Source organism: Convolutriloba macropyga, unplaced genomic scaffold (genome assembly GCF_964194025.1).
Source record: "Convolutriloba macropyga unplaced genomic scaffold, txConMacr16.3 SCAFFOLD_4786, whole genome shotgun sequence".
Taxonomy (NCBI): Eukaryota; Metazoa; Xenacoelomorpha; order Acoela; family Convolutidae; genus Convolutriloba; species Convolutriloba macropyga.
The window spans coordinates 8,498-19,872 of NW_027453788.1; the positions used below are offsets into that span (position 1 = coordinate 8,498).

At 36.3% G+C, this 11,375-nt stretch overlaps 1 protein-coding gene across 1 annotated transcript; it reads right to left on the reverse strand.

Annotated features, from left to right (window-relative positions):
* Positions 1–7,792: 7,792 nt before the first annotated feature.
* On the reverse strand, positions 7,793–10,677 carry LOC142358548 (uncharacterized). The gene is made up of 2 exons (XM_075409939.1): positions 10,509–10,677; positions 7,793–8,248 (listed from the first exon to the last, which is right to left on the reverse strand). The coding sequence occupies exons 1-2, from the start codon at positions 10,630–10,632 to the stop codon at positions 7,866–7,868; spliced, it is 507 nt and encodes a 168-aa protein (XP_075266054.1). The 5' UTR covers positions 10,633–10,677; the 3' UTR covers positions 7,793–7,865.
* Between the last annotated feature and the right edge of the window lie 698 nt (positions 10,678–11,375).

Below are 11,375 nucleotides of genomic sequence, written 5' to 3' on the forward strand. Positions count from 1 at the left end.
AAGAAGAGGGAGTTTCAATCAAGCAGTTCTTTGAACCAAAAAAATTGCTGGAAAGAACTGTTTTGCGCAGCCGAGAAGATATTTGATAAGGGACCTATTCATAGCAATAATGCACGACAAAGGAAGGCAACTTGAACTTCTAAAGGAAACGGCCAACTCCGGCCAGGCTTTAAGAATGGCCGTAAACATCGAGCTTGGAAACAGAAACCAGTTGAAAATCTTGACTAGATAATCGGCTCCGCAAATGAAAGCCGCATCGATTCAACGTCATTTTCGCAACAAGAATATGCGACCAAATTTTTAACCACGAAACCGATCTACGAAGTGAAACTGTCGAATTTGAAGGCTTACTTTGATCTTCAAATTATAAAAAGAATTGTATTGCGAAGTGCCAAAAAGATAACAAATGTGATTTGCAGAAGTACTTTGCTCGCAAAATATGATTCTCAAATAAATTCACGCTCTAGTGTCAATGAACTCAATAGCTCTGATAATTCATGTCTAAATGACAACACAATTGACGCCAATATTGATTTTAATTACAATTCGCAATGCGAAAGCAACCAAAGATCTCAGATGACAACATGGTTGCAAGCATAGCAAGTACATACTTCCAAATTGAACCCCGAAACACAACACTACAGTTAGGCAATACAAATATGGGTTTCCTCATTGATTCAAGAAGTGTTTGTAGCATCCTGAATGAGCCATTAGCCACTGAAATAGTCGAAATTTTCTCTCTGTCAAAATGAATAAAAAACCGCACCTGCTAAAGACTTACAAACTTTTGGCAATGAACCAATCCCTGTTATTAGAATGACACAAACTCCAGTGGAAAGTTAGAACTGGCATTTCGAAGATGCGGAATTTGAAGTAGTATGCGATAGTCTAAAACCTCTAATTGCGCCTAATTTTTGCAACGCTCTTGATATCTCCGTCACTCAAAACTCTAAACTTCACTGAAGGTAATATGATAACAAACAAAACAAAATATGGTCCATTCAAGCTTCGAATAGCAAAACAACTTCCACAGTTAATCTCACTCATTGGCCGTTCAAAAATACACATTTTTAAGTCCAAGTTTACAGAAATTTTCAACCTAAACATCAAAATGACGATCAGCATCCTTTAATTTACAAAATAGAGTCAACGCTGAAATTAGAAGCTACTTAAAGACGGACGCAAAGAAAAATTAAATAGTTCTTCAGGTCAATTTTTCATAAAGCCCATAGTCATCAACGTAAAAAAAATCCACCTATAAACTTACAAATTGAAGAATTCTACTAGAACTCTTCCACAGAAATAAATACCGAATGCTCATATTAACGCATTAATAGATTCGATATACCAAGTAAAAACAAATTACAAAACTCAACCTCAGGACAAAATTGTTTTCTCGCCATCAATCTTAAATATGCATACAGCGGACTAAATCTCCCCTTTGATACAGCACAAAATTGTAACTTTAATATTTTGAGGGTTGATATGACGAGCACCTACAGATTTAAAACCAGGTTTTATGGACTCAGTGATATGCTTGCCGAGTTTAAAAAGGCAATAGATCATACTTTTGAAAGTCTCAAAAACACTTTTTGTTTTCTTGACGATATTTTAATAAGTTAAGGTTCTGACGATGAGCATTTTCAATTAGTTACAGACTGTCGTAAGAAACTTGATGCAGGTAGTCTTCGTATAATACTACTAAAGAGTCATTTTTAAAAGCCAAAAATTTTGTGCCCTGGATATAATATGACGCAGTCAGGTATCTTGCCCCTTCAACGCAAAATGCCAGCCTATACTTGCACTCAAACGATCAGATACGCTTAAAAAACTTCGGTCAGTTCTTAGCTCTTTAAATTATTTTAGGAAAATTATAACTAATTTGGCCCAATCATGCCATCTTTTACGACCCCTCCTTAGAAAAACAGAAAACTTCAACTGCAAAATTTTACACGTTACCCATTTTAATGCCATTAAATGCTGCTTTGCAATACACACTGAAAATATTCACTACAATCCTTAACACGAAACTCATTTTAAATGCGACGGCTCTCGCTCTGGTCTTGGGGCAGTTCTCGAGCAATTCAAGGTCAATAGGTGCAAACCCATATCATTTGGATTTAGATTTTTCAACTGTAATGAAGAACGATAAAGCGTAAATGAGGTGGAACTACTCGGGGTAGTTTGGTCAATTAATCATTTTAAAGATTTTTTATATGATTAAGAATTTTCAATCATAACTGATCAACGGGCCCTCCTATCTTTTGTTAGAGTATATTGTTCGAATTAATCATTTAACCAGCGATTTCCGAGGGGCTGATTGTCTCTTACCACTCCAATTTACAGAAAACAGAAGATCAACAACTGCAAACTTTTTGGTTTAGTGGATTGCATATCCCGAAATTCATATTAACCAGCAAAATATGAATCAGCCTATGACGAGGAGTTTTTAGTTGCAACGTTATCAAACGTTACAACTGATACTCAAACTTTAAAAGCCACTAAATCTTTTTCCACCACTCATTTAAATCAATTCTTTTTAGAACATGTACTCGCTGAGCAAATCAGTACTGATTAGTTTTCAGGTCTATATTTTTCATTTTTCTCAAAAAAACTATAAAATAATTACAGAAAAAAATATTTGCAGAGAATAAAAATTTTGTTGTTAATGACTACAGATTGGAAACTTTATTGTTACCGAAAATCTCTTCAGTGACTATACTGGCTAAGATCATCATTAGAAAATAGCGGCTCATCTAAAAAGAAAACTCGTTAAATTTACCCCACAACTGTTGCAAATGAACCCAAAGGTCAAGATGTGTTTATTTAGCCATTTTTTAAAAATAATCATTAGTTTTTGAAACATTTTCCCTGACCAGTTTTTGAGTCAATCTGATAAACTTGAATTGAGAAAAAAACTTGATTAAAACTTTATGAAGACATGCATCCAAAATCTTAGTTCTCTACAAAAAGCATGAAGTCTCAAGATATGTTAGATGCGTTAGTTAAATAAGTTAAATAAGTGATAAGAGAGGATATATGCATCAAGAGATAGAATCTATTAGTGAAAAAGTTCAAATCATAACAGATCTGTTATTTGATGTAATGTACTTTTTATGGTTGCATGCCTTCTAGGACTCTATAAAACATAAATCAAGCAAAAAGGGTGAACTAGATCACGGTACAAGGGGAGGCTCCACGAGGTATAATGTAAGTTAGTTTAAGTTATACTGAATTCACAATTTAATATAAAACTTTGCATTGGGTAGATTAAACAGCTCAGGTTTCAAAAATAAATGTCATTTTCAGAATAGGCAGACTAGATCCCATTACGAGCCAGCGTTCCTACCAAAATAGATTTTAATTAACATTGCGCTGATTTGTGGATGTTTGATACAAAATAAATGCAAATTATTCAATACCAATTATGTTTTATTGTCGTATGATTTCTATAATCTATTGTTTAATTGTATAAACCAGTTAGTATTATCGTTCCTTTTAGCTATATTGCACAAGGTCTCCCGGGTTGACCATCTTAAAAGAAACTTTACCAATCACAAAACGCCATAAATGGATTTTATGGAAACTTACTTAACATATAACGAACAATAAAGTTTTTGAGCTTTGCTTACAAACGGTCTAGAGGACCACAAGCTGTTCCAAAACTACGTTTCTGGGCATAAAACTTCAAAAATCTGTAGTTTACTTTTATGGTGCCGTACTTCCCAGGTTGAGGTCAAGACCCATATTGAAGTATAATCAGACCCAGTCGAGCGCACACCCGTGTGTTCCCAGACCGAAATTACAAGGTCTGGATGGAAGTTCGAGCGCACTACAGTCTGGACTATGGTCTGGAGATGGTCTGATCAAAGGTTATTTGGGTGTGAAAAGTCTGGGCCATGGTCTGAAGATGATCTGATCAGAATTCAGATTGGTCTGAAAAGTCTGATCATAGGCTGATTCGAGGGCACTTGGGTCTGATCAGAGGCGAATTCGAGCGCAATTGGGTCTGATCATAACCTCTTCGAGCGCACTTGGATCTGATCAGAGGCAATTTCGAGCGCATTTGGGTCTTATCATAATCTCTTCGAGCGCATTTTGATCTGATCAGAGGCGACTTCGAGCGCAATTGTGTCTCATCATAGCCTCTTCGAGCGCATTTGGATCTGATCAAAGGCAACTTTGAGCTGATTTTGGTCTGATCATAACCTCTTCGAGCACTTGGTTCGATCAGGTTCACTTTGAACGCAGGATAGTTTTTTTCGCTTGTGACCCCAAGCGAGACAATGTTAGTTTTGAAGACCAAATTGAAAATGATTTAAGACCTTTACATCTAGATTACGCTTAGGGTTTCGGAGTGAAAAACAAGAACGCTTTCAATGCGTTGGTGTTCTAAATGTATGTTACAAACATTATTTTGAAAACAGTTGATTGTTTTGAACGAAAACATTATCTCCGTCAATTATAGTTTCTCAAACAATTTTTTTTGAGGAGGTGAGGCAAAAATTATCTCCAATAAATATCCAATAACCCTAATTTAAGAATATTGCAAGCAAACCTCTTCCTTCAAAAAAGCATGACTTCCCGGAACAATAATAAAGAGAATTGACCAGATGATTTACAAACAAAATCGATATTTCATCACTCTAAACGGAAAGCATGACATTAGTTTTTGTTGCAACTTAGAATCTTCTATAATTAAGAATTATATCTTTAATATAGTCTCAAAAAACTCAATTAAAAAATTACGAAAAAAATCTGGCGCATGTCAAAGTGGGTGTCCAAAAAATCGAGTATACATACTCCATTTTGGGTTTTTTCACGACCCATGTTTTAAGAGTTGTAAGAGTGCGTGTGTAAACGAGTGACACTTAGCTAATTAAAATCAAATTTGCTTCTAATTCTCACTGATATTAGTTAATTAGCGAAATGGAAGAAAGCCAAATTGGTGACTGATTTCATTATAGTTCCTCTTGATATGAATTTTGGTTGAAGAAATCAATAGTTGGTTTTTAAATTACCGATAGCATTGTTCATAAGAATAATTAATTCTTTGAATTTGGTCTCAAGTAATTAAGGCAACAAAGAGCATAAGGTTGTAGGCTAATGGCATGCTCAAAAACGTTTTGTGGCACAAAAAACGTAAAATTCATTGAAGTTTGCTTTTGCAAACATTCGCTGGCCACGCAATGCATTGATAACAATCTTTGGTAAGTTCCCTCCAATCGTTTTCTATAATGGATAATAGAAAAAAAACAAAAAACAGAAGAAACAAAATTTACCGGAGCCATGAGTGAACAGTAGCTATCAAAATACTTCGAAAAAAACATTGGCAGGAGTAAAATTCACAGGGCAAAAACATCAGCTAAACCGTCTGCCACCGAATTTTGCCTTGCGGTAAATTGTGAAAGTTATATAAAACACCAAATTTTGCGCATCGAAACAGAGAGAATAATTATAATTGTCATATTACATCCAAACAATGAAACGCATAGTTTAAAGTTTTGAGAAACCACAATTCATCTTATCCAGACATATTTGTCTAATAAAACGTCAACAAAAGGCAAAAATAGACGTTGATAGCAAAAATAGACGTATCGACACCTATATATCGTTTATTTGCAAGTTTTGTTGCAATCTCTCTCCAAGATAAACCAGTGAATAGTGCAAAGAAAACATCTCTAACATTTATTTGATCCACTGTATTGTATTACGAGCTCACGAAACAATTGACAATAAATTATCCAAAGACATGAAATAACGTGATTGAATAACACAAAAAAAATTTGCTGATGATTTGATTCGGCAACATGAGCAACTTACAGGCCTGATTCTATATAAATAAAGCAAAATTAGCCACTTCTGTTGCACAATCCAAAAATTTGTAGTGCATTTAACCAATAATAAACTAAGAAATCATTCTAAAGGTGTTGATCAGACCGGAAGTTTTGGTATAACTGACGTGTAGCTGTTAAAATTTGAACTTGAAAAGTCTTACTGTGTAAAATAGGGCTGTCTTAGTTTGTACAATAGCGCTCTCTATCGGGTTGCAGAACGAAACTGCTGTAATAAAAAACAACAAATATAAGCATATCTTGTTTTCAATGCCTTTGTTCAAATTTATTTCAATTTTTTGGTTTTATGAAAACCAATAACTATAAATGAACCACTAAATAGTTTTCTTCTATAAGGTTGTTTTTTTGGGGTTTTGCTTGTTGGTGTGAAGAGGAAGTGATGGCCAACGTCCAACTCGAAATAAGATTCTGCCGTTGATAAAAAAACTAAAACCTGTAACTTCAAAAACCTGTAATTTCCGATAATTCCGTGTTCAGTTTTTTCGCAGAACTTTCGCTTTTCAGCAAAATTCAGCGCACAGATATTTCAAGAATCTGATGTTGGTCTTTGTAAAAACTCAGCGTTTTAAGCACGCTTCATGATTCTTGTTTTCGAATGCATACAAACAATGCATAATAGATTTTCATTTGTCTGATGTCGTTATGTTTTTCGTTTATTCGTTTCTTTCTATTTTTTTTGACAATGAATTGTATCAAGTTTTTTCACGAAATAGTCAACTGTGACTCGGACTAGAAGGATCACTTTCTGTCCATGTACAGTAACAAGAAAAGAGTCACAAATGGAGATTACAACTCTCTCATCAACTTTGTCGTCATCTGCTGTGAATGTCTCAGAGGAATTATTGTACTCTCTATGGCAGTAGAAAGAAATCCGTTCTGTTCACAATCCTTTGCACACATACATATACACACACTTACACACACACACACACACACACACACACACACACACACACACACACACACACACACACACACACACACACACACACACACACAGACACACACACACACACACACACACACACACACACACACACACACACACACGTGCGTCGAATGTCCTCCGTATATTCCTTCCATTTTGTTGTAAGAGTGGGGGGTAATTTGTCTATGGGTGGTATATTGATGTAAGAGTGAGGGGGTAATTTGGTAGCAAAATAATGTAAGAGCGTGGCTGCAATGGGCTGCAAGGGTTGCAATTGAACCCCAGTACGTTATGCACCCCACAGTTACAGAGCACGTGCCATTACACAATAAATCATTATGTAAAAATATGGCACGTGCGTCTGGGGGTGCAAATAAAATGACCCAGTAAGCTGGGGGTGGGGGGGGGGGGAACAAACGGAAAAGATCCAAACGTCCTTATGAATTTTCGTTTCAGCTTGCATTTAATCAATTTCTACATGCTAACAACTAAATTTGGATAAACGCTTAACGTGACAAATGGTGTAATTTGTTGAGTGGGGGGTAAAATGGTGTAGGAATTGGACTCTTGCATATCATTTTTAACCCCCTCAACAGAACAAAAAGATGTAAGAGTGGGGGGTCAATTTATCAATTTATCTTTTACAGCCCCTTTTTTACATCAATTTACCCACTTTGACAGACCAAAAATATGTAAGAGTGCTGGTTTAATTTAATTAACCCCCCCCCCCCCCCCCCCTGGGCAGCCTGTTGCAGCCCAAAAAGATGTAAGAGTTTAGAGCTGCTTTTTCTTATAAAATTCTCATATTGAACCCCCACTCTTGCATCTTTTTAGGCGGGAAAAATCGACCCGTGCAAACAAAGCTATCATAAATTTTGTGAACTCCCATGACTTGTCATATCGCATAGCAAAAAAGATAGGGGGTTTTCCGATTATAGCCCGCCATCATATTACCATAAAACGCCATGAAAATGGTAAGCGATAAAAATGGTAAGCCATGTCCGTTTTATGGTAAGTAAGTTTGGTCAACCCGGGATGGTTCACTTTGGTAGTGACGCTAGCTCGTAATGCCGAAAATTTTATTAGCGATTATATTCGGTGTAAAAAGTGTGATAGACCCACACAACCAGGTGCGCAATGAGGAACACTCTGTCCAGAAAGCGGGCCAGATAGATCCATTCCAGAGATGCCGAATTACCACCTGTCCCATTAACAACTTCGACCTGGTCATTGTTTGGTTTTAGTTCTTTGTTTTCCTCATATATAATACTGCTATCTTTTTGTTTAGGTCTTTCGCTTTTGTTTTCACTCATAGTGTTGAAATTTTTTTCCGCAAAATTTTGGCATTTGTCGGCTACTGCAGGCAGTTGTTTTAAACCAAGGAAACACGTGGCTTTCCATGAGAGGAGTTTTGATGCCCTTTTCCACATTTTCCTCTCATTGCCCGTGTTGTGCACTCTCACCACTGAAATATTCATCATACAAAAATGCTTTATTTGAGAATTACTCAAATTTCATCGCTCAAATTCGCGTCTGATAATTAAAATTTTGAGACGCTTTTAGAGGTATTCGGATTTGTTCACTTTTATTCTTCTTTCAATTCTCTTTTCACAGATATTCAACATTTTTCTACTCTCGATAAACAAACTTATCACTGTATTGTCTACTTTGATTTAAGAAATTTCCGCCCTTTTTATTGTTTCCAATTAACAAAACAGGTGCAGCAACAAAAATTTTTTCTCATTTTTTCCAATAATGTCTTTTGCTAATATTATTTGCCTTCAGAAAGCAATATAACTTTTTTAGTGCGATGCAAAGTAGCTTCATGTGCTTAAATTTGCTTTGCTTTGTTTTTTTTGTGTTTCGGAGGGAGTTTAAGCTTAGGTCTTACACCTAGTGCTTTAATCAATTCTCCTATAGTTATTTTATGTAACTCCACCTGGTCTAGGAAAAAGACCCCCCGCGGAAAAAAGCACTTAACTTTAGATAGGAAATAAAACCCCACGGAATTAAACCCCCATTTTAAAGTTGAATTTCGGTCGTGATAATTTATTCGGTTGTGATAGGTTCATATCAAGACCGACCGGGCCGCTGAGGCATGGCCATGGCCCGCGAGGCATGGCCAAAAGCGCTAAATGCGCAGCTCTTAAATAGTAAAGTGGGGGTTTATTTCGTTGGGGATTAATTCCGTGGGTGTTTAATTCCTATTTAAAATGAACTGGGTTTTTTCCTTGAGTTTTTTCTCCGCAACCAAACTCTGCCACTGCCCAATTCAAGACCGGAATGAAAAAGGAGGAAGGTAAGAAAACAGATGATACTTTAAAAACTCAAAAAGTCGATTTTTAACTTGACTTTGAGAGTATTCCGACAGATGCTAGCAATGTAGTGAGTTTCGTTTCGTTTTGCTTTGCTTTGGAGAGAAAATTTTGAGTCACGTTTTTTAGTTAGTGCAGTTCCACTACAAATTTTTTTTATATAACTCCGCCACTGCCGGTCTCCAGCCTGGAATGAAAATGGAGGACTGTAAAAAAATTAGAACATATTGAAAAAATCTCTAGACAAGTTTTTTATCTAGTCTTGAGACAATTCTACGACACATTATCGACTACATAATCTTTGCCTTCATATTTGAGCTCAACCAGTTGCCCCTGCAACCAGGTAATGAGACATTTAGGTCATTCCGACATATTCCGCTCAAATTGTGCTCATTCTTGCATTTTTATTCCGCTCAAATTCCGCTCATTCTGTAAAAAGAGTAAGGTTTCAAGCGGACTTGCTAAATTTCGATGTTTTTTTTGCGTTTTTTCCCACTCATTCATCAACTAGGGAGCGCATAAAACTTTCAACCAGAACTATAAAGAACTATTTATTTTCCAATTTTTATTCAAAACCAAAGATAATTATTTTTATTTGCATACATAGATGACATTTGCTGATATGACCGAAGTACAAGAGACCTTTGATCAATTCTCCTATAGTTTTTTAATGTGGACTCCACCGGGTCTAAGAAATAAACTTCTCGCAAAAAACGCACTTAACTTTAGATAGGAAATAAACCCCAACGGAAAATAACCCCCCACGGAAATTCCACGGAATTAAACCCCCATTTTTAAGTGGAATTTCGTTCGTGATAATTTATTCGGTTCTGATAGTTTCATATCAAGACCGACCGGGCCGCGGAAGCATGGCCATGGCCGCGAGGCATTGCCAAACGCGCTAAATTCCCAGCTCTTTAATAGTAAAGTGGGGCTTTATTTCCTTAGGGGTTTATTTCCGTGGGGGTTTATTTCCGAGGGGTTTATTTCCTATAAAAATTGAATTGTTTTTTTCCTTGGGGTTTTCTTCTCAACCGAACTCCGCCACTGCCCGTTCCAAGACCGGAATGAAAAAGGAGGAAGGTAAAAAAAACAGATTATACTTGAAAAACTCAACAAGTCGGTTTTTAATTTGACTTTGAGATTATTCCGACAGTTGCCAGCAATGTACAGTCGCCAGAACTTAGGGTGTTTTACTACCTCAAGGAACAGTCAGGCGGCTCGTTGTCTGATAAGTTATGATACCTTTTTGTGAAAACATCATAAACATCAAAAGTTGAAATTACTCAAAAGTTGGACTAAAATTCGGAAGTAGCTTTGAAATAATTTCCTTCTTATCAAACCAAGCTTTAATTATTGTTATTGCAATAACCAAAAAAAATTTAACGTATTAGCTATTATTTTTCTTACCCACTACAGCAGCGGCAACTGTCACCGCCAAATGTGCACACGCAAATCTCATGGCTTCGAAAGCCTGGGGCAGATTGCGTGAACTGGCTGGTAGAATCTGCATGAGAATACTGAAGAATACCATCTGGGCCAGCAATATGGTCACTCCGAATGAAATCTTTTCCCCACTTTCGACTGGTATCAGAAAGATCGCAGCTGAAAGTACGCATCATTATAGTCGTCTACCGGTACCAATCAAAACATCAATTTCTTAATTATATGTTCGATTGCACACCATTTCTCGATAATTCAAGTTGATTTGCGAAATTTTCCAAACAGATTATGACTTTAGTATGAACATACTGAAGAATAACACTAACTTGATTTTCACTATTCATCCAATAAAGTAGTGACTTCTGGTTTTTATTCTGTACGTATTGCTTGGCCAGGTACATATAAGATAAAATGTACCAGCACTGAATTTCAAGAATTACCATCGAAATTTTATGAATCACTACTGGGATCTTTTCCGTTTGTGCCCCCCCCCCCCAGTACGTTATGCACCCCCAGTTACAGAGCACGTGCCATTAAATAGTAAATCACTATGAAAAAAAATATTGCACGTTCGTCTGGAGTGTGCAGAGAAAATATAGAGAAAAGATCCTAACATTTATTTCGGAGGACAGTTGAAAATCAAAAATTACTGCCGAATTTGCCTGAATTATGGCTTAAATATTTAAATATCAGTTAAAATTGAAAAGTATTTTGTGAACAAAAACAGTTCAAAGAAAATCATGCGGAACAAACTTGTACAACGTTTTCAACACTTTAATTCGATTTTTTGTCATTTTTTCTTAAGTTAGAAGTGCATACCTGATCGGTCATTGG